The 27,562-nt window shown below is 44.1% G+C and overlaps 1 protein-coding gene across 2 annotated transcripts; it reads left to right on the top strand.

Moving 5' to 3' along the window:
• On the top strand, positions 1–26,800 carry st14b (ST14 transmembrane serine protease matriptase b). Of its 2 annotated transcripts, none has more exons than XM_021312669.2 (19): positions 1–299; positions 3,250–3,424; positions 4,577–4,707; positions 4,813–4,883; positions 5,176–5,363; positions 10,308–10,346; positions 10,481–10,712; positions 11,084–11,220; positions 18,779–18,876; positions 20,157–20,257; positions 21,551–21,684; positions 21,766–21,870; positions 22,127–22,234; positions 22,393–22,509; positions 23,062–23,184; positions 23,543–23,714; positions 24,088–24,359; positions 24,499–24,635; positions 25,941–26,800. In XM_021312669.2, exons 1-19 carry the CDS (start codon positions 258–260, stop codon positions 26,100–26,102), a joined length of 2,544 nt encoding a protein of 847 aa, XP_021168344.2. In that variant the 5' UTR covers positions 1–257; the 3' UTR covers positions 26,103–26,800. The 2 variants fall into 2 exon arrangements, with proteins under 2 accessions (XP_021168344.2, XP_012711597.3); XM_012856143.3 differs by having other exon boundaries at positions 2–299; positions 10,311–10,346.
• The last annotated feature ends 762 nt before the right edge of the window (positions 26,801–27,562 follow it).

Here is a 27,562-nt window from a genome sequence, read left to right on the forward strand (position 1 = left end):
TCCTCCTCCTCTGCTCTCTGATCTCAGGTCCTCTAGTCACAGCAGGAGACAGAACTCAGCTCCCGGTCCGGGTTCCGATCAGAACCGGCTGCTTTAACCAGAACTCTTCAACGTCGGTCCCTTCCGGAGGTATCCCTCTCCCAGCCTCACCTGGACCCAGAAACACCTGCCGCTGCCATGAGAGCGGAACCGTGTGAGCAGTAGAACCCTCACACAGCGGACCAGGAACGAAGAACCGGGCCGCCCGGACCGAAACCATGGAATCACCGAATTCTGGAGAGGAGTTCCGTCCTGCACAGGTGAGTCCGACACCTGCAGCTTCCATGACATCACAGTTTCAGCTGCTCCCTGAACTGGGTTGGTTGGTTTGGATCAGAACCGTTGTGGTTCTGTTGGAGACTCTGTATGAAAGCCCAGTTGTTGATGTTCAGCTCCGGTTCGGATCGTTGGTTCTGATCAGATTAACCTCCAGGTGTTCACAGGTTTACCTGTTCAGCTTCAGGTGGTTCTGCGTGTGTCTCAGAAGGTCCAAAGTTCTGGTAGAACATGGAACTGACCTGGACCTCAGCAGGTTCTGGACCGAGTCTGAGATGATGGACCGCACCAAGAATCAAGGAACATTTATTTCAGACATTTCACCAAAATATCAAAATATGTCATTAGTGAGATGACCGTCAGTGACGTCACTGACGCATGCAGGCAGATCAGTAATAATAATAATAATAATAATAATAATAATAATAATAATAATAATGCATGTTTTATCCACTGCAGTCAGAAACAGAACCAGGAACTACTAAATGTTTATTAAAATTATGATCCACGTCTTTTATGTCATCAAGGTTTTCTGAAACTTTTCCTAAAATCATGGTTGGTATTTTCCATCTGTCAGATTGATTTCTAATAGTTAATTTATTTGTTAATTAATCATTTTTATCTCCTGAATCTCTCATCCTGTCGTGACTTCTGCCCCCTGGTGGCCGTCTAGGGTCATTCTTTGTGAATCAAACCTTCTAACATCACCACAGAACATCCAGAAGGTACTTCATCTGTTCCATCCTTAGAGGCTCCTGTGTGTGGACGAAGATGCCTGGACTCCTCCTCCTCCTCCTCCTGCTGCAGGAAGGGGGGAGCATGAGGAGGAAGAGGAGGATGAGGAGGAATCCAGGACCTCTGAGAAACCCAGAAGCTGAAGGAGAGTTCCTCACATGTGGACCGAGCCGTGGTGAAGGTCTCGTTTGGCTGTGAAGGGAAAGCTCTTCAGCAGAGGAACGTCCAGCAGGATCACCTGAAGTTTGACTCTTCATCTCCAGGCGGTCGGATCCAGAAGAACTCCCAGACGGGCCGAGTCTTGCAAAGATCTCCAGAATAAAGAGACTAGATGGGTTCTGAAGGTTGTGTTCAGCAGGAACTCATCCTGGAGACAAAAAGAATCAGTTCAACCTGAGGAGAACCGTCACGTTGGTCACATTTAGCACTCTGACCAGAACCTGCACTCAGGCCGTTTCCCTGGACGGGTCCAGCTGCTGCTGAGCAGATCCAGAACCAGCAGTCTGTGGGGCGTCATGAGCCTGGTGGGTGGAGGGCGTGGAGCAGAGCGTGCCTCACCCGTAAAACATCCTCTGCAACCGGTCGGTGCAGGGAACCGCCTGAAGTTCCACAGCAGCTGATCCCTGAGGCAGGATCCTCGCTGCAGCATGTCTGCACGGGGTGGGGCAGGTTGTGTTCTGCAGGTTGTCTCTGGATGGACAGAACGTCTCTAGAACACCTGGTAATCAGACGGTCTTCACATTCTAGTCCTTCAGTGATTCCCTGAGGCTGTAAAACAAGTTCTCACCGTCATCCCTCCATCACCTGCTTGGCCTGGGTTCCTCTATGGTTCCTCTATGGTTCCTCTATGGTTCCTCCATCACGGTTCTGTCCTTCACGGTTCCGTCCATCACGGTTCCGTCCATCACGGTTCTGTCCATCACGGTTCCGTCCATCACGGTTCTGTCCATCACGGTTCTGTCCATCACGGTTCTGTCCATCATGGTTCCGTCCATCATGGTTCTGTCCATCACGGTTCCGTCCATCATGGTTCATCATCTCTGGTTCTTCCTCCAGGAGCAGTTCTGCTGCCATCTTGGTTCTTGAGTGAAGAGGCTTTCTCCTCCAACCCTTTCAGCCATAGACACAATAGAAGAGAAGACGCGCATCGACGCTTTCGCCTAGGGGCGCTGACGGTATATATATATATATATATATATATATATATATATATATATATATATATATATATATATATATATATATATATATATATATATATATAGACTGTTGGTTCCTGAGAACTGAAGGACTGGTAAAAAAAACAATGACCCATATTCATCCCTAAAGTCTATGTATATGTGTGACACACCAAGACCCAAACAAAATCAATTAACTAATTAAACAAATTACTAAAAAATTATTGTATTCTAAACAACTAAATTTAAACAAAAATATTTATACAACAAATTAACAAATAAATCAAAATGAACTAAATAGTCTAAATTCTAAAACGTAACAAAAATAGAGAAATAGCTACTCATTTCTCTGATGTTGGGCTGAAGCTGCTGGACGATGATTGAAAGCAGGTTGATGAAACAGAAATCACATCGATCGATATCGACAATTATCAAAAAGTCTAAACTAGTATTTTATTTCTGACCATTTAATGCTGCTGCTTAATGACCTATTTTCACATAAAGAACACTGAATTTAAACTCATCCCTTTTCTGTCTAAAACCTGCAGCTTTTACTAAAACTGCAGGTTTTAGACATATATATATATATATATATATATATATATATATATATATATATATATATATATAAAATAATTTTTTATGTCATTTTTATGTAATTTTATTTAAAAAGTCAATGTATAAGGTGGATACATAAACACCTGCATTTTAATTCACTGTTTAATGCTGTTTAATGTAACGGATTATAATTAGAAATGTCTCCAGACCTTTACTGGTCTTTGATTTTCTTTATTTGGACCCGCTGATTTTTAATTAGTGGCCCCTGACCTGGAGGCTTAAACTCAATCATCCTGTGGACGTGCTCAGGGTGCGCTTACTTTTCGCTCAGAAGCTGGGAAACGGGTCATTTACACGTTAACCAGGGCAGGACCGGACCGGACCGGACCGCCCCTGCTGGGACACGAGAATAACGAGGAGAAGTGAGTGCATGGCTCAGATGAAGTGTCTCCTCTCTCTGCAGGACCAGGACGTTGAAGAGGTCTTCCTGTCGAGGTCTGACCCAGGGAGAAGGATACGTAAACACCTGCAGGAGAAGCTGGAGCAGCGGCGGTGCCAGCTGTGGGTGGGGCTGGGGCTGCTGCTGACGGCGGCGGCGCTGGCGCTGCTGACGGGACTGCTGGTGTGGCACTTCCACTGTGAGTTTAGATCAGGCTTCCTGTGAACCGGTCTGGGTGAGGACGCGCTGAGTCCCTGCAGGACGTGACTCAGCAGCTGGTTCTGGTTGGACTGTAGCCAGGATGTTGTTCTGACACGAATATTTCTGGCTTTTACTCGTTGGACCGGTTCTGTTGCTTATTGGCAGAGAAACTTGCGTCACGGCGCCGCCTGTCACAGACTCTCGGGGCGGACCCGCGCCCAGAGGCAGAATCCTGTCCCAGGTTTCGGTTCTGATTCTCTGAGCCTTTGGTTCAGATTCTCAGAACCGCGTCCCTTCCTGCCTGACCCGCCTCCTCAGGTTCTGCTTCATTCAGGCGGCGCTGAGCTGGTTAGTCGTCTCTGATTGGTCCAGGTCATTGTTTTAATCAGCGCTGGTTAATTTACGGAGGCCTCGCCTTCACACGCTTCAAAACAGGAAAAACTAGAGAACATAGTTGGTTCTGACCCAAATGTGTCAGTCAGAACAAAAACTCATCTGGAACCGGGTCAAACCGGAACCCCAACCCAAAGAGGACGTCTCTGTTAGAGACCCTCCAGACATCGCCACATGTCCACGGCAACCACCAGACGCTGCCTGACGCCAGCAGGGTGCATGCTGGGAAAACCCTTTTCTGTCCCACCATCCCAAACAGAAACACGTGGAGTTTGGTTAATTGGGCTGTGAGCTTTGATCGGATCAGAACCGGATTGAGCTTCTCAGCAACAAACAGTCCAGGTGGTTCTGAGAGGATGAAGATGAGGACAAACTCCTCTGTACGGTGGAGGGTCTGTGATGCTGTGGGCCGGGTTCTCCAGAACCTGCTCACATGGACTCAGATGTTCAGCAAGGACCTCGGTCCAGTAGAAGTCCTGTGGGCGGAGCTTCAGGGAGGAAAGGTCAGAGATCCTCCCTGAAGCTCCGCCCTCCTGGTCCTCCCTGCTGCTGAGGTCAGCCTCCGTGCCTGCAGGGATCTTATGAAAACGGTTAGAAACGGGGTGACCTGCAGCGTGCATGGCGCCGCAGCATGGAGCAGCAGCACCACGCTGCGGCGCCGCGGCAGCAGCGGCACGCCACGCATGCCGCTGCTGCCGCGGCGTGGTGCCGCAGTGGCGTGCCGCTGAGTGAACGCTGTCTCTGGTCTGGCCGTCAGTGCGCCGGGACGTCCAAGTCAAGAAGGTCTACATCGGCTCCATGGGCATCAGCGACCAGACCTTCACCGCAGAGCATGAGGACCCCAGCAGCAACCAGTTCAGGAGCCTGGCAGATCTGGTCAACAAGCAGGTGAGGGGCCGCAGCCCCAGGGCATTATGGGAGTTCACCTCTCTGGCTCTTCCTCTGCAGGTGGAGCAGGAACGTTCTGATGGAAGGGGCCTCTCTTTCTTTCAGCTCAAACTGATCTACAATGAAAACTCGGTCCTGGCCAGGTACTTCACAAACTCCACGGTCCAGACCTTCAGGTACGCTGCAGGTGTTTTTCAGACGCATGTGGATGATGTCAGAGCAGAGCGCCGTTCTCCTCAGAAGCTTCAGTCCACTCATCCAGATGTTAACCAGCGTAGAGAAGGAGTGCAACCCGGCTCTCAGCACGGTGGTGGCAGCATCATGCTGTGGGCAGCTTTGGTCACAGAACAGCGATCCGGGTCCGGTTCTGGTTCTGGTTCTGGTGGACATGAGTGGACGGAGGCTTCTGACGGGACCCAGCTCAGGGTGGTGGATCTGTCTCTAACCGTGTGTCTGTGGTGCTCTCAGTCCGGGAGACGAGGAACCCGACGGCGTCGTGGCCTACTACGAGTCGGAGTTCCAGCTCCCCGCGCCGCAGGCGGCGGCGCTGGACGAAGCCATCGCGTCTCTGGAGGCGGCGGCAGGAAGCCAGCGCAGCGGGCGACTCATCCTGAAACCCAGCGACGCTCTGAGCATGCGGGGCGTCTCCTCTGCAGGTCTGATCCTGCACCGCGGCCACAGCTGCCTCCTGATCACTGCTTCTTCACCCAGCCTGAGTCAGACAGAGGGTGCGCCCCCTAGGGAGGGGTGGAGGTACTGCAGGGGGCCGTCCTGTCTTTTATTGTCCACAGGCCTTCTAAATGAGACAGCAGCGCCCCCTGCTGTACGGTGCGTAGCTGCGGTCAGGCGAAGGATAAATATTAACTAGAAAAAGCTGTTCCTACGCAACAGCGAGTGAGAATGCTAATCTGCAGAATGATTGAGCAGAAGATGCAGAAAACATTGAAATCAGATTTGAAGAATTTGAAAAATTTTAAAAATTTAAAGGAATTTGAAGAATTTGAAAAAGTTTGAAAAACTGAAAGAAATAGAAGAATTTGAAAAAATTGGAAGAAATTTGTCAAATTTGAAGAATTTGAAAATATTGAAGAATTTGAATTTTTTGAAAAAATTTAAAGGATTTGAAAAATTTGAAGAATTTGAAAAAATTGAAGAATTTGAAAAATTTTTAAAAAATTTGAAGAATTTTGAAAAATTTGAAGGAATTTGAAAAATTTGAAGAATTTGAAAAAATTTTAAAAATTTAAAGGAATTTGAAGAATTTGAAAAAGTTTGAAAAACTGAAAGAAATAGAAGAATTTGAAAAAATTGGAAGAAATTTGTAAAATTTGAAGAATTTGAAAAAATTTAAGAATTTGAATTTTTTTTAAAAAATTGAAGAATTTGAAAAATTTGAAGAATTTGAAAAAATTGAAGAATTTGAAAAAAAAATTAAAAAATTGAAGAATTTTGAAAAATTTGAAGGAATTTGAAAAATTTGAAGAATTTGAAAAAATTTGAAAAATTTGAAAAATTTGAAAAATTTGAAGAGATGTGAAGAATTTGAAAAAATTGAAGAATTTGAAAAAAAAATTAAAAAATTGAAGAATTTTGAAAAATTTGAAGGAATTTGAAAAATTTGAAGAATTTGAAAAAATTTGAAAAATTTGAAAAAAATTGAAAAATTTGAAAAATTTGAAGAGATGTGAAGAATTTGAAAAATTTGAAGTTGAAAAATTGAAGAATTTGAAAAAATTTATGAATTTGAAAAAAATTCAAAAATTTGAAAAATTTGAAAAATTTGAAGAAATTTGAAAAATTTAAAAATGTGAAGAATTTGAAAAATGTGAAGAAATTGAATAAATTTGTAAAATTTGAAGAATTTGAAAAAATTGAAAAAATTTAAGGAATTTGAAGGAATTTGAATAAATTTGAATAAATTTGAAAAATTTGAATAAATATAAAAATTTGAAAAAATTTGAAAAATTTGAAAAATTTGAAAAATTTGAAGAGATGTGAAGAATTTGAAAAATTTGAAGTTGAAAAATTGAAGAATTTGAAAAAATTTATGAATTTGAAAAAAATTCAAAAATTTGAAAAATTTGAAAAATTTGAAGAAATTTGAAAAATTTAAAAATGTGAAGAATTTGAAAAATGTGAAGAAATTGAATAAATTTGTAAAATTTGAAGAATTTGAAAAAATTGAAAAAATTTAAGGAATTTGAAAAATTTGAAGGAATTTGAATAAATTTGAATAAATTTGAAAAATTTGAATAAATATAAAAATTTGAAAAAATTTGAAGAATTTGAAAAAATTGAAGAAATTTGAAGAATTTGAAACATTTGAAGAATTTTAAGAAATTTTAAAAATTTGAAGAATTTGAAAAATTTGACGTAGGTCAAACTTCTTGTGGATCTTTCTCTCTAAAGAAAGTACAGATTCTGTGAAGCAGAAGTTTGTACGAGCTTCCTAGAGCTACTTCTGGTTAGCTACATGCTAACCGTTAGCCGCTAACAAGGTTGTGTTCAGTATCACCGGGGGATTGTACTCTCTCAGTTTGGTCCAAATCCTGTACTGGGAAGTGCCTCAAAAAGGGGTGCCAATACTTAATGTCACCAAACGTGACCAAAGTTCATGGGTCAGATTGGCCTCCTTTAGAAACTCAGCCTCACCACATCTGGGCCAAGAACTCAACATTTGACCAAAATGGTCAGTAGCGCCATTTCCCACGGGTGGGTGGTGCTGTATTGGCCAATTGGGTCGTGTCTGGGCATCATGCCAGGTCCTGTTGGAAGCAAAGGCCCAATAGGAAAGCATGTGACATCCAAAGTGGGAAAGAAAAGTGACACATGGCTGAAAGTCACTTGAAAATTTTAAAATGTTAAGAGGAAGTGACTGTGCGAATTTCAGGCTCCTACATTAATCACAGCCACTGCAGTGGATGTTGAAAGTTGCTATTCTATCCGAATGGAGCGTGTCCCTCTGGTCAGCAGAGTTCCGTTGTCATGGAAACTCACTGACACAGCTGCAGCGGGCCAGTTTACTGAAGTGCAGACACTTTGTGTCAGAGGCTGCTATTGGGTTATAATGGAGAACTTTGCCTCAAACAACGCTCCATATCTCCTGTTCCGTAAATGGTAGAGACGTAATTTTTTCAGCGTTTAATTCTTAACGGATAGGGAAAGAAGACATGCTATCGGTTTTTGCTGGAAAAAGTTTATTAAAGGCATAAAAAATTATGATATAAAGGCGATTTTTAGCGAACTTCAGAAATCCTCTAAAAAGGTTCCTGAACAAATCGCTGTAGCTGAAAAAGTATAAGAGATATCAAAATAATTCTTTCACTCTGAGTATCAGCAGGCTTTTGAGGACTATGGAGTTCATTTTTAGGTTTGTACAAAAATCGGTGTAGGCACAGCGACGATGTAAAAAGTGGATAATGTGGAAGAATGAAGCTCCAAAGCGTTTTAAGGATTTTGCACATTCGCTACTCCCGAACAAATTGTTCCTGCGGAAAAACCGTAACAGTTATCCACAAAATTCCTTTTTTATGAGTGCCAGAAGGGTCGGGACATTCATGTGTGAAAGTCTCATGCCAGTACATGAAACGGTTTAGGAGTAGCGACGATGCGAAAACATGTGATGTTTTCATTTTCAGACGTCATTTTTGAAAACCGCTCCATAGGAAATGAATGGGGAAGGTTTTGGGTTAGTGTCGCTCTGAGGTGATTTGCGAAAAATCTATAAATCCCACACCAATGATGGTTACCTTTTCCGAATCCAGACAAAAATTCCTACGTTTTGATGTATAATTTATGTGGATAGGGTGAAATTTGAGCGAGTGAGAAGAAGTTGTTCGGAGAAGAAGAATTTGTTGAATTTCTAGAGTGCACACTCTAAAAGAGCCTCCTTGACGACCATAGCAACGCATGTTATTTGCTGAATTTCTTGAAAAGCAAAAATTATTTTAAAGACGTACTATACGAAAATGGTGAAAGATATGAAAAATCTGAAACATACCATAATAGCGAAAAGATATTACTACATTTTAAAAGTTGAATGACGTTTATAGCTGAAAGTAGGCTGAAGCAGTAAGATGTCAAAAAGTTGAAATATTTGAAGAATTCGAAGGATTTTCCATTCATTTTCAATGAGAGCAAAAAACGCACAAAAAGTTAAATATTTTAAATATTATAAAAGTTATAATTACAAAAAGACATAGCAGTAATGTCGTGAACGAGCTGAACGTTTTGATACGAAAATTGTTTAAATCGGTTGAAGTATGCAGGAGTAGTTAGATGCCGAAAAACGTACGGAATAATAATCAAGACCTGAAGGAACTTAATCAGTGAGAATGCTATACAGCATTCTCACTGATAAACTCCTAAAAACACTAAACTTAATGTAACTGAAGTTTATCTTTACATTAATAAATAGATATTATTTCTACCAGATGAGGTTCATTCTTAGTTGAAAGTTGACTGCAGGTATGAGTCGGGCCATTTCAGAACCTCTGGTCCAAATGAACCAGGGTGTGGTCAGCAGATGTTCCCTACAGAACAGAACTGAACCACAGAACCCGACCCAGTGTGCTGGCTCCATTATCCACACACAGAACTGCAGAAGTTATTTATTTCCTGCTTGTTTTTAAACTAAGTATGAAATTAGAATTGGGATGAAACCACTGAGCTATATTATACACTGGAGTGCTGATTTTCCTGAAAAACTGAAATCACTGGCCGCCATCTTGCTACTCCCTACTCTCACAGAATCCCACAGGATTTGGTTGCAACAACAAGCAGTTTTCTGGCTGTGTGAAAACGTTTCACAGGTAATTCTACAGTCAGTGGATGTACTAACACTATCAACTACTAGGAAATTAGGTGCTGAAATATTTTACATGTTATTCATATTAAATATATATGTACATATAAATATGTGTACATGTGTCTATGTATATATATGTATACATATATCTATATATATGTATACATATATGTAAATATATGTATACATATATGTAAATATATGTTTTTGTATATTGTTATTTATATATTTATAAATGTTATATATATATATTTAAATGAAAAAAATGCAAAATATTTCAGCACATGACTTTCTCAGTACGTGATAGTTTTAGAACATAAAATAAAACTATATGGCATTTGACATTTTAAAAGTCTTAAGCCCCCCTGAACATGAGAAATCCTCGTTATTCGATGCTGTAGCGCACATATTCCCTAGTTACTGGGGGGAAATAGGGAGTACCAATATGGTGGCTGGTGGCTTCAAAGTGACTCGTTCTAACAGTGGCTATTAGCACTGCAGTGTATAATATAGCTCAGTGGTTGAAACCCAGAACCTGGTCCAGGCCCGGCTTTAGGTCCGTCAGAGAGGAGCAAACTGATAAATGGGCCCTCAGCAGTAACTTGAAGGCTTGAAGGAACAAATGCATGGACTAGTTTCTCAGCATCACTCCTGGACAGAATATTTCTGGTTCTGGCGATATTCCTGAGGGGAACAAATGAAACTTCTACTCTTAAAGAGCTCATGGACCTGAGCAGCAGTCTGATGGTTCTGAAGGTCCATTTCTGTCCTCTAACATTTCTCTGTGTTTTGGCAGCTCTGGATCCACGGCTGACCCAGAACTCCGTGTCTGGTGAGAAACTCTTCATACCTAAACAGAACATTGGTTCCGGTTCTTTTGAAGCCGGGGAGCAGGAAACGGGTCAGAGTGGATCTGCAGTGACAGGCGGAGCAGAACCTTTAATCCAAACACGCTTCATTCCTCAGAGAACAAACCGATCGACGTCCACGTCAGCAGGAACGGCAGCATCAGCTCTCCAGGGTTCCCCGACACGCCGTACCCTCCCAACACCTTCCAGAGGTGGAGGCTCCGGGCCGACCCGAGGCACCGGGTCCGGCTGGACTTCCACACCCTCAACCTGGAGGACGACCAATGCCAGAAGGACTTCATCAGGATCTACGACTCTCTGGTGCCCATCGAGCCCCGCCTCCTCACAGAGTGAGTCCCAGTCGGCTCTTTCTTCCTGCGTGGAGACTGACAGGTGCGTGACATCACGGGTGGGCGTGGCCAGGGCGTTCTCTGTTTAGCGGGAAAAAAACAGAAAACGTGTGGTTCCAGAGATCAGTGGGGATGAAGGTCCAGCAGAATCTGAGCAGAATCTAGATCAGCGGAAAGCAGCATGTTCTGGTTGGTGGTCTCCAGCTGAAGAACCCAAACTGGACGGGTTATCAGAACCGAGCTCTCGCATGTCTTAACGCTGATGTTGTCTTCTGGCAGGAACCAGCTCCATGTTCTCCCTCTGATATCTAGACCAGATGGTCCAGATGTTCCTCAGGTCTGATCTCACCTGCCTCCATCTCTCCCTGCAGACAGTGTGGATACCCCCAGGGCTCCCTGTCCTTCGTGTCCTCTGGGAACGTCATGCTGGTGGTGCTGGTCACCAACAAAGACAAGAACTTCCCTGGGTTCAGAGCCTTCTACTCCCAGATTCCTGCAGCTGACGGAGGTGAGAACTTCTTCTGTTCAGACCTGCTTCTTCCTGCTTTGCTGCGTGGCCTGTTAAAGCGCTGAGCTTCACTGCATGTTCCATCTGGAGAACCGGCAGCAGAACCAGCAGCAGTACCAGCAGCAGAACCGGCAGCAGAACCAGCAGCAGAACCGGCAGCAGTAATGCTCCAACCCTCAGCTCATTGTTTCCATTTTATTTCAACATATTCAGAGAATCAATCTGACCCGCTTCACTTCAGCCACTTTTCAACTTGGTTTTTAGTGTCCTGTCTGCCAATGTGGTGTTAATAATTGTTGTCTTAATGCCAAAAAGAGCCCAACAGGTTTTACTTTCACAAGTGGAGCATTACTGCTAACGCCGTAGTGCTCCGCTTGATTTATATATGTAAATACCTTTATTAGAATTTATGCTGGGACTATTTCATGTTTTATGGACACTAAAACAAGAAGATAGAAGAGAAAAAAGGAGAAAAGGTGAAAAAAGAGGAGAGGAAAGGTAGAGTGATATAGTGTTATGGGAGTTCTGGGTGGAATTCTAAACAATAGTAACTGAGTTCCCATCTTTCAAAATGACGAGACGGTGGTAATGACGTTCCAGCACTTTTATTGAGAAACAGAGCAGAGATTCACATAGTTGGGAAGTAAATCGCACCCCACGGTCCCGCTGCAGTCTGTGTCTGCCCTGTCTCTGCCTGTCTCACTTTTCGGGCTTCCCCTAATACTGCACCGTGGCCTTGGTTTGAGACATAACAAAGACAGTCTATCATAGACAATAATCATTCTACGCAGCATTCAGCCTTGCACTCGGCAAACAGTGGATCTTATACACAGCCATCATGTCTCCAGGCCTCCTCTGTCCGAGTGGTGTGAGGCCATAGTGACTTCAGAATAATAATTCTTATAACATTCCTCTCTTTTTTTTTTTTTTTTGATGATGGCGTCGTCAGCATCAAGACAAAACAAGATGACCCATCACTTGAAAACGTGCACAGAGGAACCATTTCTGTAAACTCGTAAAGTGGGACCCAAAGGGTTCCCGTGTTTGGAACCGGGCAGTGCTGGAACTTTTAGTACAGATAAACATGAATGCTTCATAGAGCTTTAACACACAAGATCAAAGATTTAGCTTTTGTCTACAATTTAGGGTTCATCTACTTAAGTAAGGCCTGTTTTAGGTACCTATGCGCACATTATTTTGAAATTACATTAGACTAGATAAGCTAAAACCTGTTCAGTAACCAAGGTCAAATCCGTCTACTCTCACCCACCCTGAATACCCTCCTACTCCTTTATCCACTCACCCCTACGATGGACAATAATCCACCACTCCAAACTTACAACATCAGGAGCAAAGGCAGGAGAGGTTCAGTGCGGGCAGGGGAACCACAGAAAACGCTACCCACAGGGGTAGTAAAAACTTTCAAGGCCCCCCTCCCAGGGAGATCTGCTCTCGGCCAATCTGAGCCTGAAAACCCCGTATTGAATCTAAGTGTTAACATTACCAGCTAATATTAAAAGATCTTTAGAGCCAAGCCGATCCTGGTTCTTCCTATATCAAATCAAAAAGGTGCATAAACCATAGATCTTTGTGTGTCTGAAGCAAACAGTTTCCATTTTTTACCATAAAACCATATTGATCAACATGATGTAACATTAAAGTGTAGATCTCATAACACAAAAAAAATCAAACATGTGAGTCAGTGGAACAGAGCAGTTAAACAAACAGCAACACAATATGAGAAGAGTCCTAAACGTCAAGAACGCAAAGTTAAGGAAGCCTTCAGGTCATTCATGGCACAAGGCAGAACATAATCTAATCGCGGTTAGGGTCTCTTCAGGCAACTTCTCCCGTTAAAGAATAAGGAATCAGAGTTCTCTGGCTTCTTCATCCCCAGTCCTCTTCTTGGTTCCTCCTCGCAGGCTGGACGATTGAGCTGGATGGTAATAAGTGTTCAGTTCTGGATGGGCACTGAGCATTTTATTTTGCATTTCTCTCTAATAAAACACTTTGTGAAGATAGTCTGCAGACACGAGTCCTTGTTTCCACTGGGGAACAGAAACAAGGTGTAATTAGTGTTCTTATAAAAAAAACATTCATGTGTCATTTATTAAAAAACATCCTCCAAGCACTTTCACATTCAAGATATTTCTGTCCACAATTATTTAGCTCTCAGTATTCTGCAATTTAATTATTAGTTAAAAAGAGTAGTCTTTAAGTTTAAATGTATCTGCAGTAAATTCATAATAATTCTTAACAGAATGCTTTCAATGTGTGTCTTAACTGTTGTTGTCTGACAGTTGAAGTTCTCTGCAACATAATTTCATCAACATATTCGTTTCATGTCATTTCCCGTTTTATTTTAAAAACCCAACTGAGAAAAAGGAAGCCTTTCCATGTGAAAGCCTTTTCCCTCTTTCTCTCTCTTTTTTTAAAAAGAAGAAAGTGAGGTGCTGTTCTGCACTGAAAAGACAAAATATTTATACCATGCTGTTACTGTTCAAGGATGCCAAGGTTCTACAAAACAAAGCAGTGAGCAGGAGAGAACAGGAGCTTTTGAAAACGTTCTAACGTTGTTGAACAACCAAAGCTACTTAAGCAAATCAAAATTAGTTCCCAAATTAATCCTACAATAAAGTAAACCTTACATTGTGTTCATTGTGATTATTTATTTATTTAAACTGAGGATTAAGGACTTTGATTAAGAAGTTCTTGGATGAACGCGTCTCTGCGTTCCTATTTGTCTAGGCCTCTGCAATCTGGTCTATGATTTATGTATTCTGAGTGCCTGGTCAGGAAAAGTTAAGGTTCTCTGAAGCTTTCTGTTTTCAGCAACCCTGAAAACCCCGAACCCTTTACAGTCAGTGTCAGGTGACCTGTGGGACAACCTCGTCGTCCCTCTGGTTCCACCAGCTGTGTCAAGTCCACAGCAGCTCGTCCTGGGTGCCATGCCCCAGGGGTCTCCACACCCCCCTGTGTGGAACGTCTCTCATTGTAAGGATCTCACCTTATGTCCCGTTCAAGATGTTCTTTACACAACAGGAGTTCCAATGTGGGATGTCTTTGCTGCTTTGATGTTCCTCAGAGAAAACCTTCATTCACTGATATCACCTTTAAGCTGTTACCCTTTTATCATCACAGCCCCCAGCAATCCTGACCAGATCCAAAAATGTCCACATAATTTAATCTAATTAAAATAATCTTACTTATTTTCTGTATGCAAGACAATAACCATTAGATTATCCTTATCTAAAAGCCCTTAGGTTAACAGTTAGCTAAAACTCAGTGTTATGTGTTTTTTCCCTTAGGATGTTTAACTGGTTAAAAAGACCATTGAGTTATGTGTTCTAGTTGAAGGATATTAAATCTCCATAAATATTGTAACCATTGTACCCTGATGCTTTAATCCTAAATTTACCTATGTTAGTTAGTAGGATGTGTCATTATGCTAATTGTATTGCAAACTTATCCATTTTAGCCAGTAACCTTTCTTTGTCTTTTATTGAATGAAATGCTATTTAAAAGTTCACATTACTCTACTCATATAGTGAAAACTAATTAATTCATTTATTTATTAAACTGTTGATATAATACCCACTTAATTTATTAGGTTGCTCTATGATTCCATCAAGTTGCTTCTTTAAAAGTTTTCACCTTTACATAATCAATGTGTGTTTTGCTTTAATTGTGTACAACAAAATCTCAAGTGAAATGCATGAAGTCGTGTCTGCAGAACTCATCTGTGTTTTTTGTCGAAGGTTGTCCGATGCTTCAGTCATAGTCCTTCATTGTCCATTTTCAGTTCAATGTCTGAGATCAACAGCCAAACATTCTCCTTCCCTTCAAGAGTCCATCCTCCAGTCCTCACGCCTGCAAACAGAATGAATTCTGCCAGCATTTTTTGCCAAAGAAACGCTCCATAGGTTGAAAAGAAATTACAGCAAAACAGTCACAAACATTTTAACTACAGTGTTCCCTCTAACATGACAAACATAAAAGAAACAAAAGGATAGAAAAAAATAAATAAAACTTTGTCTCTGACAAAAAACTCAAAACTGGATCAGGCTGAAGTCAATGACATCACCTTTTCTCCTTCTCCCAAGGATCAGCCCCCATGTCACTGCGGCACTGTTTCTGCATTCTCTCGCATCTGAGAATGTCTAAAATGAGACTAAATCTCCATGTTAGCACATTCCTATCATATTGACCAGGTTCCTTTGCAAAGAAAAAGAAGCAGAAAGATAGAGCTGTTAATAGCAGAAAACAACAAACATCTTTAAGACGCCACCTTTCTTCGCTGGAAGATCTGGCATAAATGGTTAAAACTAAGTATAATTTAGTGTCCAAATCTGATTATAACTCCTTACCGCACTGCTAGCACTGTCTTTTCAGAGTCTTCTGTTGGCAGAAAGGTGGCGTCTCCTTTAATCTGAAAGCAATAACTCGGAGAAAAACAAGAGTGTTAATAGCATGCAGTTAAAACCCTGGTCCCCTTAGTGTCCCTTTAACGTGATGTTGTTCTGCTTTTTCCTGCTGATCCTGGGAAATTAGATCTATTCTTCACCTTTCCTTTGAAACTCTGTTCAAAACGCCTCCAAAAGAAAGAAAACAAAAAATAACCAAAAAAACTAAAACAAAATTGTCTTCCACGGAGCACAATTATGTCTTTTCCAATATGTCATACATTATTAACTTATTACAACTTTTGATTTCTTTCTGGTCCTTTGACCATGTGTATTTGCTGTTAGTAATACTTTTATTTATATGTAACCTTTTCAATCTTAATTAGTCAAGGGTGAAATTTTAAAGCAATGATTTTCTCTTTTAGTTTTTTGAACTTCCAGTGTTTCTCCATAAATGATAAGAGTTTTTCCATAATTCAGCACATTGAGAAGGCTACCCAAAACAACCCAAGATTAGAATTAGAATTTAACCCTTCAGAAGCTGGCTTTATTTTATTTTTTCCCTCTGACATTGTTTTCGTGCCCCAGGCCAGAACACACAGACCCAGCCTCGCCATAACATTCAGATGTTTACATCATGGTCAGATTTGTTTATCATATCTATTGTCCTGTTTCAGGATAAACTGTCCCTCTGAGGATCGCCTCAGCTCAGCATAACTAATAACATCAGATGATTTTGTAACTGTTGACGCGTGTAACGTTGCCTTCTGATAATTTGACACTTTTCACAATTTCTCATTAGTTGCATTCAAATCCCAAGTAAAAATAAATAAAATAAATGAATAGAAAACCCTTAGAAAAGCAACCATATTTAGTTCCATACAGGTTTGTTCAAAGCACAGTTTTTCTCATCTATTTAAATCAAAAATCATGTATTTCTTAACTTCTTTTACATGGACTGGTTTTTGATGAATCATTATTATTACAAGCAATGAGAGCTCAGTAATTTTAAATTACTTTAGGGCTAAAAAACAAGTTATAGGATCTAATTTCATACAGTAAACTCAAGAAGCTTTATGTAAAGCTTATTACCAGTTCCAAGCTGAAATATTTTCGTTCAAGACATGTTAATCTCACCGTGTATCAATTTAATTTGGTCCGGATATTTAATGTGAAAAAACAAACGTTATTATTGAAGTATCTCTTTTCCTTTACCTTTTTGTTAACATAGTCCATGTTTAAAATGTCATTTGAATTACGGAGCTGCAGTTCTCCCAAAACAAATGAACATTCTGAAACCATGAACATTAATTTTAACCCCAAATTAATTCACACAGATGAACGTTTAGTTACATACGATACATACATACGTACGGTTACATACAAACGATGACATTCAGACAGACAAACACGTGCAGGCCCGCTTTTTCACCATCTTAAATAGTTCTATGTTTTTTATCATTTTTAAACGTCAACGCCGAAACCTGAAAAACCTCTGCTTTTGACCCATTACACTGACTCTTCTGCATCCAGACTTTTTTATTATTTATTTTTCATTTATTTTATCCTTTTTTTGTTTTTTATTATTATTTTCTACTTGTCCTTAGCACGATCGACCAACTAAAATGAAAGGCCTCACATCTGATGGTCGGCTTTTTGGTATAATGGTCGGGGTCCCCACTTATCAAAGCTGCAAACGTCTTTGCAACAGTCAAGGACTTAAGCATCCCTGCCGCTTTCATCCACAACAGAAGTGGACAGCCTCTTGCACAAACCCAAGACAAGAGGACTTTAATGGACCAGCTGCAAACTGCTCAGCCGGTCACCTGTTCTCCAGGTGAAAATCACTCTGCCCCTCCTCCTCCCAGCACGAGAGTCCGCATTTCAGCTGAAAACGTATTTTAATTAAATTTAGAATTTTAGTTTAATGTTTAAACTTTAGTCACCGTTCGGTATTGCGAACCCTGTTTTATTTGCCTTAAGGATTAAATATAATTCATTATTTCTACCGGCTTTTACTTTTACTACCTTTTAGGTCTACAGTTTTAAATTGTAAAATTTCTTGAGGTATACTTTAAATGGGGTTTAAATTTTAAAAGCTTGCAAGCATTTTTGAGCAATTGCGTTTGTTTTTAAAAGAGCTGGAAAATAATCCCCTTACCGTCTCATGAAAGAAAGGTTCGGATCTTCGCGCCGACGCCCAGAGACGCTCCGAGACCAGGAGCTCCTCCACGTCCCTTGAAAATCCATTCGGGGTACCAGAGGCCGGATAACCTCTCCGGGCCGGCCAAAGCAGCTCCTGTCCTCGGACTCCCCGGCTCGTCGGTCGGAGATCTTGTTCGTTTCGCACCCCACGGTCCCGCTGCTGTCTCCCCCTGTCTCGCTTATCGGGATTCCCCTAATACTGCACCGTGGCCTTGGCTAGAAACATAACAAAGACAGTCTATCATAGACAATAATCATTCTATGCAACATTCAGCCTTGCACTCAGCAAACAGTGGATCTTATACACAGACATCAGGTCTCCAGGCCTCCTCTGTCCGAGTGGTGTGAGGCCATAGTGACTTCAGAATAATAATTCTTATAACATATAGTAATAGTAATATCATCTTTATTGTCATTGAAACGTACATCACAACAAAATGTGTTCTCTGCATCTTAACCCATCCCCTTGGGGAGCAGTGGGCTGCCATGTGCGGCGCCTGGGGAGCAATCAGGGGTTAAGGGTCTTGCTCAGGGACCCAGAGTGCAGGCAGTGGGGATTGAACCGGGGACTTGCATCCTTCTCTGAGTGCAAACTCGCTGCTCTAACCACTAAGCCAGCACTCCCCATACACCGAGACGCAACCCAGTAGGCAATTTGGGGTTAAGTGCCTTGCCCAGAGGTACATCGACATGTGGCAAGGGGAAGCTGGAATCGAACCCACAACCTTCTGATTGCCAGACGACTATTCAGGACCTCCACTGGACCTCGTTTAACCCGTAGCCGCCTGGTGCCGTCCTCGTTCATCTGTAACCAGAACTAGTTCTAATTTCAGCAGGATGGATGATGGATCTCATGGTGTTTAATCTTCACAGGTTCTGCTGGGCTGTGGTGTGTCTGGAGCTGCAGGTTCTGGATCCAGTCTGACTTTTGATCTGTTTCTGTTGCTCAGAATGCGGAGGGACGCTGAGCGGAGACCGAGGAACCTTCTCCTCGCCGTTATTTCCTGCCAACTATCCGCCTAAAGCCCACTGCACCTGGAAGATCCAGGTAAGTCCGAATGACTCCGGCGGTCCAGTGGGAAAAGTTCTGTTGCTGGGTTTCTGTCTGACCCGTTTATGGAGTTCAGGGTTGGGAACAGAACCGTTCAGGACCAGCTGATCGGAGCGGGAAAGTGGATCCGCTGCAGGGATCTACAGAATTTATCTCCCAGGATTGGTGGAAGCTGGCATGAAACCGTGGCTGAGCTGTTCCTCCGTCGTTGGACCCGCAGGACGGGTTCAACGTAGAACTTCTGCAGATGTTGGTGGCCCAGTTGCTGGTGCTCAGACGGAGAACTGCAGAGCTGCATTATTCTTCTGGAAGCAGGTTCTACAGAGTGTCAGAGAAAAAACTGTTCTGGATAAAAACACAAAAGTTCAACATGGATTTAAAATCAGTGCAGTTCTACAGAACAGAGTTCTCCTGTCTACAGAAGCAGAACCGGCCGTATCAGTATCACGGCAGTCTAAGAGTCATTAAACGCTCCTGGTGACGGCGCCATCGTCTGACAGCTGGGGACATTTTATCTGAAACCAGATTAAACTTTCAGATCAGATTTTCCCCTAAGGAGACGTGGAAATGAGAGCGACTCTGAGAGCTGATCTATGGAGCTAAATTGGGGCCATAATGTTTGTTCAAAAAATAAAACATTTGAAACTGAAAAAGTTTAAAACTACTTTTCAGACTTAAGTTTTTTGTTTTACAGTTTCAAACCTCAGGCACCGTTTTTTGGGGGCGGGGCCTCAGATAACGGGGGGTGGAGTCATGACTGACAGCTTAACTATGACCCAAATTTAGCTCCATAGAGCCTCATTGTTGTTGTATATCCACCTGATCTCTGATTGGATCAGCAGAGAGAAAATTACATTAAAATAACAAAGCTTGTGTCCAACCAGGAGGTCTCACTCTGACGTAAATGCAGGTGCGTCTCTGTTTATTGTCGGTTAAACCAGTCAGTTCTTCATTCAGTGACGTTCCTCATGGAGGGTCGAGCAGCCAGAACTTAGTAGAAGGTACTCTGCAGTAATTCTACTCCTAAAAGGCCCATTTTAAAACCCAAACAGCAGCGTTTCCCTCAGGTTCCCCCATTAGCCGTTCTCCTACTCTGATTAATTAATGGATCCATTTCTGTGTTTCTGTCGATAATTGGAGTCTCCAGTCAGTTTCCAGTCAGTTTTCCTGACTTCTAGTCTTCCAGTTGGTTAGAAATCAGGACGATATTCCCATCTTTTCACCTTCAGCTCATTCAGGAACTCTGGATCAGATTTGAGAACCTTTTTATTTTTCAGGTTCCCAAAGAGAAGTTTGTGAAGGTTCAGTTCCAGAAGTTTGCTGTGGGGAAACGTGGAACATCGTGTCTCGATGACTACGTGGAGATCAACGATGAGAAGTAAGGAGACTTCCTGCCTTCTGAAAGGACAACGGTGAAGCTAGAGATGTTCTGGCTTCAGGTTCAGTTACAAACTTTTACTGCAGGTTCCCTCAGATCTTTGGGCTGAAAATGTTCTTTCTGAATAATCGCTTCTTTAGTTCAATTAAACACGTTTGGGCAGGTCTAAATAAATGTCATAAATAATAAATAAACATATATTGACTGACACAGTTGATTATTGAATTCTTGTAGAAAAACTGCCTTCTCAACTTTCATTTTCTGTACTGCGAATGTTTTGATCTCATTTAACTGATAGATCTCAGGTCATGAAATAGGAAACACTGTTTCTCAATCACTGCCATGCTCTCTGGGAGTAGCTCAGGGTAGGATACTGGGTCAGTCGCTGTTTCTGCTGCACAACGTATTCACTCACATATGCTGATGATACCGTTCTCTCTGTGTCTGGATCACTGAAATAATCAGTTAAGGCAGATATTCAGAAAGTACTGGTTACAAGATAATCTAAAAATAAATGTCAGGAAAACTGAATGTATGTATTTTCACCTAGAAAGCATCTTATTATATATAAACGTCTTTCCTTTCTACTTTATTATTTTAGATTCCCATTTGTCATGATCATGTGCACACTTTATCCGCTGTTTGTTTATCCTCTAATTAGATGCCAGAATACTAACATTGTCCTGTTGTCTGCCTGTTTGGTCATTTACCACAAATTAAACCTTTACAGACAAATTAAACCTTAAACCAATATCTAGGCTCTAATAGGACGTACTGCAGTAGACTCCCTGGTTGGACTCATCACTGTTCTGCTCTTTCTGTCACCAAGGCCTTAACTTTTGAAAACTATGTGTAACATAAAGGTTAGAACTCTACTTTCAGATTCTTTAGAACCCTGATTGTGTAGCTTTGCTTGCCTTGCTACCTAAAAACTGTGGAAATGAGCGGTCCACTCGGTCTAGTGTTTGCCTCCACCGGCTTTATAAAGCTGCTATGGACTGAGATCTTTCAGCTACGTCTAAACCCAGGAGCGCTGTCCCTTTAAGACTCTCTCTGCGCAGCATCTGCTGGACGTTAATGGCTGCTGCGTGTGTGATGGTTAACCGTGCGTTATACGTACCGCAGAGCAGGATCCTGCTGTAAAACGGCAAGTTTGCTCAGTCAGGACCGATTTCCTTTAATCTTTTCCTGTTTTAAATAAAGAATAAAGGTGCGATCCAGCCTGTTAACTCTGATTGGTTGGAGCTGGACCAACCAGAGACCCTGACTGGACCTTCTGTCCGTGTGTTGAAGGTTGTGCGGCGACGTGCCAGCGACCGCCATGTTCACCACCCAGAGCAACGAGATGAGCGTCAGCTTCAAGTCTGACGCGTCGCACGTCTACCAGGGATTCACCGCCGACTACGAAGCCTTCGTCCCGAGCAATCGTAAGACGAGTTTTCACATATTTGAAGAGATTTGCTGAGAGGTGGCGGCGTCTGGGCTGAGCGTGTGATGTCGTTGACCAGCTTGTCCCGGGACGTTCAAGTGCAGCAACAACCGTTGCATCAACCCAACGCGCCAATGTGACGGCTTCAACGACTGCGAGGACAACAGCGACGAGTTCGACTGCAGTGAGTCCAACATTATGCACACATGGGTGGGAGCCTGGTTCTGGTTCCGCTGGAGGGTTGTTTTTACTCTCCACTGTCACCTCATGCATGCGGGGCAGGAGGGACTGAATGTTCCCGCTTCGTTTAACTCCGTCTGCAGTCACGGTCCTCTCTCTGGAGAACCTGCAGACGGTACTGATCCGTGCTGCCTGGCCCACACGGTACTGATCCATGCTGCCTGACCCAGACGGTACTGATTGCTGCTTCTCTGTCTCAGAATGCGACGCCATGCAGATGCAGTGTAAAAACAACCTCTGCAAAACAAAGTTCTGGAGGTGTGATGGCATCGACGACTGCGGCGACAACTCTGACGAGGAGGGCTGTGGTGAGTTCCTCTGTAGAACCTGTAGAACCTGCAGAACCTGCAGAACCACGTTCTCCGGATGGCTGCAGTTCAACAACCAGGACGTCTTTGTTCTGCTGCAGTGAGACTGAAAGGTGCCGCTGCAGCTCAGTGTTCCTGATGTTTCTTCTTCTATGCAGTGCAATGCACAGCGGGAGAGTTTTCCTGCAGGAACGGTCGCTGCATCTCCGACCAGCTGCTGTGTAACGGCCAAGACGACTGTGGCGACGGTTCTGATGAGTCCAGATGTCAGAAATGTAAGAAACCACTCCGGATCCTCCACAATCCTGTCCTTGGTCCAGTCGGACCGCAGTGCTGAGCCGACCGGGTCCTGGAGCTGAAGGAGCAGCAGAAGATCTCAGCTCCTGAGCAGGTTCTGGTTCTGTCCAGCTGCAGAGGTCCTCAGGTCCAGAACGGAGGTTCTGCTGCAGATGAACTCATGTAGTTTGCCTCCAGCTCTGCTGATGAGAACAGTTACTTCCTGCAGGTCCAGAACCAGCTTCCACATTACAGAACCCCCACTAACCCCCCTGACCCACCTCTGTTCACACAGTAGTGTGTGACTGTACTGTCCTACATTTCCCACAATGCATCATTAGATTAATTATAGTCATCTTTATTGGTCACTGCAACATTACGTCCCTCAGGGAGCAGCGGGCCACTGGGGGGCGCCGGGGAGCGCCCTGGGGGTCTTGCTCAGGGGCCTAGAGTGGCAGTCTATGGGATTCTAACCGGGGACCTGGAGGCCTTGCCCGGGTGTAAGCGTCCTGTGTTCTGATTGGCTGACCGTGTTTCCTGTCGTCCTGCAGCTCTGCAGCTTCTCTGCTCCAACTTCACCTTCCGCTGCAGGAGCGGCGACTGCATCAGCAAACTGAACCCAGAGTGTGACGGCGAGGAGGACTGCGAGGACGGTTCTGATGAGTCCGACTGTGGTGGGTCCGCACGCACACGCACATACGTGCACGTGCACACACACACACACAGTAACACACACACGCACACAGTAACACGCACAGTAACACACACACAGAGACACACACACAGAGACACACGCACACACACACGTTATGCATCACTGTGAGGACCTTCCATTGACAGATAGTCATTTTCTACTGCTTCCTATACCCTGAGCCTGACCTAAGGCCACAGGTGCACACCTGAGCCTGACCTAAGGCCACAGGTGCACACCTGAGCCTTCAGCCCAGTGTGCACTGTGTGTCGTCATGGCGCCGGCCTGCTGTCGGGCTCTGGGCGTACCTGTGCACACAGACTAACACCTGTGTCTTCCAGCCTGCGGCATGCAGCCCTTCCACAGCTCCCAGATCGTGGGCGGTCAGCCGTCGCGGGAGGGGGAGTGGCCCTGGCAGGCCAGCCTCCACATCAGGGGTCAGGGACACGTGTGTGGAGCGTCGGTGCTGAGCGACCGCTGGCTGCTGACCGCCGCCCACTGCGTCCAGGACGAGTAAGAACCCGCCGCACGGAACCAGCGGCTGACTGGGCCCGATCCGTTCAGCTAGTCTGGGAGTTACTGAAGCTCAGAGTCCGTGATTGGTCGGTAAACCTGCTCTCTGATTGGCTGAAACCTCGCTGAGGACCGCTCGGCTGTCCAGGTCCAGTCCTCCAGAACTGGATCAGATGAATGACTCGGTACCGGGTCCTGATGAGGGAGTTCGGCGGTTCTGGAGGACTGGACCTGATTGAATCCTCTGAACGGGTTCTCTGTGGTCATGAAGTGGACCGGCAGCAGGTGGCGCTGTACCATCCGGACCCTGACCCGCCTCCCTCTGAATGTTCTGCTGGGTAGCGGTGCCGCTGCTAACCTGGGTCTGCTGCAGGAACGCTCAGGCGGACCAATGGCTGGCGCTGCTGGGTCTGCACGCGCAGGGCCAGACCAACGAGTGGACGGTGACCCGGAAGGTGAAGCGGATCATCGCCCACCAGAACTACGACCACAAGAGCTCCGATAACGACATCGCCCTGATGGAGCTGGACTCCGGCGCCACCCTGAACCAGTACATCTGGCCCGTCTGCCTGCCCTCGCCCACCTACGACTTCCCAGCGGGCCAGGAGGCGTGGATCACCGGCTGGGGCGCCACCATGGAGGGAGGTGAGGCGCCGCTCAGCTGGGCCGGCCCACAACCTGACATGGTTCTTGTAGTTTCTGAGAGATTAGTAGCATACAGTGAAGACAGAACCAGAGAGGGAAATATTCTAACCATAGACCCGGCCCATTCTGTGTTCTCCAGGTACCGCTGCCAACATCCTGCAAAAGGCAAAGGTCCGGATCATCAACGGCACGGTGTGCGTGAACCTGCTGCAGGGCCGCGTCACCGACAGCATGCTGTGTGCCGGCATCCTGAAAGGAGGCGTGGATGCCTGTCAGGTAGGTTCTGGTCCCTGGAAACGGGCCGGAGCAGAACCGGACCTGTCCAGTTTAACCGCAGGGAGGAATTTAGCTGAGCTGGACCAACCGCAGGTGGACTCTAGTGGTCCAGTTGGTTCTGTTGGACTGAATCCATTTAGAACCGGGTTTATGGAGCATCTTGGTGGAAACACCAGTGAGTCTCAGATCTTCAAGAGAAGCAGAACTTTCTACAGAACCCTACCGCAGGTCCTCCGGTTCCAACAACAAAGTTCTGTTGGAGTTTCTGTGACAAAGTAGAGCGGAGATGTAAGCAGAACCCAGTAGAACCTCGTCTGGCAGCAGGTTCTGGGTTCTGTCTCCTCCAGCTTTGATGGTTCTTCTTCATGAAGCATCTCCAGCTCAGACTGGAGGGAGAACATCTGAGAACATCGGTTCCCACCTGTTGGGTTCAGGTCTGGACTTTGACTAGGCCGTTCTAACCCATGAATCTGAACCGTTCAGGGAGGTTCTCCTGCAGGAAGGAGAACCTCCTGCAGCCTCTACCAGGTTCTCCTCCTGGTTCAGATCCATCCATCTCCCACAGCATGATGCTGCCACCGCCGTGCTTCACCGTGGGGACGGTGCGTTCAGGCTCGTGGGAACTGTTGGTTTCTCTCTGTGATGTTTCACACGTAGCACCAGAAGGTCCAGTTCTGGTCTCCTCTGGTCAGACCACCTCCTTCCACAGGTCTCCTGTAGCTCCAACAGAACTTTAAACAGAACCTCTGGTAGGACGATGAAGTGAGGTCAGACTCCACCTGAGCTGTGGGTCTCTGCAGCTCCTCCAGAGTCACCATGGTCCTCCTGCTTCTCTCCTGGTCCAGCCTGTCAGTCCAGGTGGACGTCCATGTCCTGGTAGGTCTGCAGGAGGTCCATCCTCTCTCCAGGTCCACATGATGATCAGAACTCTGGGAGGTTCTGTAGAACCTGACCTGCTGGAAACTGGACCAGAACTTTCTGCTGGGTTCCCTGGTCTCCATGGTGCTGGTTGTTCTCTGAAGAACCTCTGAGACCAGAACCAGAACAGATTTAATCTGCTTATCCAGCTGGACTCTGGTTCTGATCAGCTGGTCCAGTCCACTGGGCTGGACTTTATTCAGGGGTATCAGATCTGGAAGTTTGTGGTTGGCAGTAAGGTTCTGGATCTGCTTGTGAGCATCTGAATGTTTTGGACTCATCAGAACCAGAAGGAGCTGATTTCTCTGAGCAGAACCGTCAGATTAAATGTGGAAGCAGAGCAGCTGACTGCAGACCTCATCTTGACGGCCTCTCTGACTCCCGCAGGGCGACTCCGGCGGACCGCTGACCGTCACCAACGCCGCAGGGCGGTTCTTCCTGGCCGGCGTGGTGAGCTGGGGCGAAGGCTGCGCCCTCAGGGACAAACCCGGCGTCTACACCCGCATCACCAGGTTCCGCAGCTGGATCAAGCAGCACAGCGGAGTTTAGCTCCAGCGGGACTCTGCTTGTCCTTGGCTGCTTTTCCCAGACCAAGATGTCCTCCATCACCATCTCCATGGGTCCAGATGTTTAAAGCTGCTGGTCTGACCTGCAATCGTCTCTGGTTTCTAACGAGAACTGAAGCAGATCTGCTCCTAAATAAACGTCAGCTTGATGACCCGGATCCTCGGTTTCTGCACAGCTGCATCAGGACATGAATCCAGATGTGGGGAAGATTTAAACCTTTCATGGTCTGTCCCCGCCCTGCTGTCCTAGTTAAAGTACCGGTCCAGAAAAAACATTTTTTGCTTTGGATTTTTATTGTGAGCAAACCGCGTGCAGCACATGGTTCTGGACCGCAGTCCTCCAGAACAGTGACGGGTTCTGGGAGGCTCCTGGGAACTTTATTACAGCAGAACATGTTCTCTTTCTTGATCGGGTCTTTCTGTTTAGAATCTTGTGTTTTTTCTGCTTTTTGAAGCATTTTATTTGGTTGTTTGTGGTGTTTGTTTCTAAAATCTTTATATTTTCCGTCTCTCCTGCCTCCAACCTTCAGTGATGCTGTGATTAATCAGAACCACAGGCTGATTCTGGTCTTTAAGAATATTCATTTTGCTTTTAATTTACTTTATAATAATAATAATAAGAAGAATATGTTTTAAATGTCTTGAGAGCAAAGTGGAACAGAAATAAACGTGATAATTCTGGTCTGGGTGACATTAAAAACAAACATTTAAAGGTTTTTACAGCTTAGTGCTCTAGCTTTAGTTTTACTGTTCCTGTTTTTACTGATGAATAAAAAGTCCAAACGCAGCATTAAGGTCCAATTGTTGATCAGGTTCTGCTCATTAGTCTCAAACCTGCAAAGTATTCACACTCATCACTCAAAGTATAGATGCTAGAGTTTAAAAATACTTCATTAATTTAGGCCCATTACTATAATAGTATAATATGATGTTAATATTTAGATTGGCTGTCTGAACCACGGAAATGTCTATTTAAAATAAATCATTTATGCTAATATATTAAAGGTCCATAAAGGTGCAACATGGTAACCTTTAAGTCTCGGTGCAAAAAGTCAAACTTCAGAGACACTTTATCAATAATCTTCTGTTATTATTGGGATGTAAAGGAAGATCCGAGCGTAGCTGCAGGAACTGATGAGGGCAACAGATGTAAGACAACAGGACCTGAAAATGAGAGCATTACCCTCTTATAATAATTATTCTGAAGGTATTCTGTATGCAGCAGACAGTGTTGTCTAAATGAATAATTAATCCTAGCAGTTAATCACAAAATTAAGATAACAAATGATCCTAAAAATGTGATGTTCTCCTACGTTTTGTTGTTTTAGCAAACAGCCGTACTGCCTCCAGTCACAATCAGTAGCGCTAATTATCTGATAAGTTTTTTGTTTTTTATTAAAACAAGCTGAAATAAAATAGAATATTTTTTCAAATTGTGAGGAG

Source organism: Fundulus heteroclitus, chromosome 1 (genome assembly GCF_011125445.2).
Source record: "Fundulus heteroclitus isolate FHET01 chromosome 1, MU-UCD_Fhet_4.1, whole genome shotgun sequence".
Classification (NCBI taxonomy): domain Eukaryota; kingdom Metazoa; phylum Chordata; class Actinopteri; order Cyprinodontiformes; family Fundulidae; genus Fundulus; species Fundulus heteroclitus.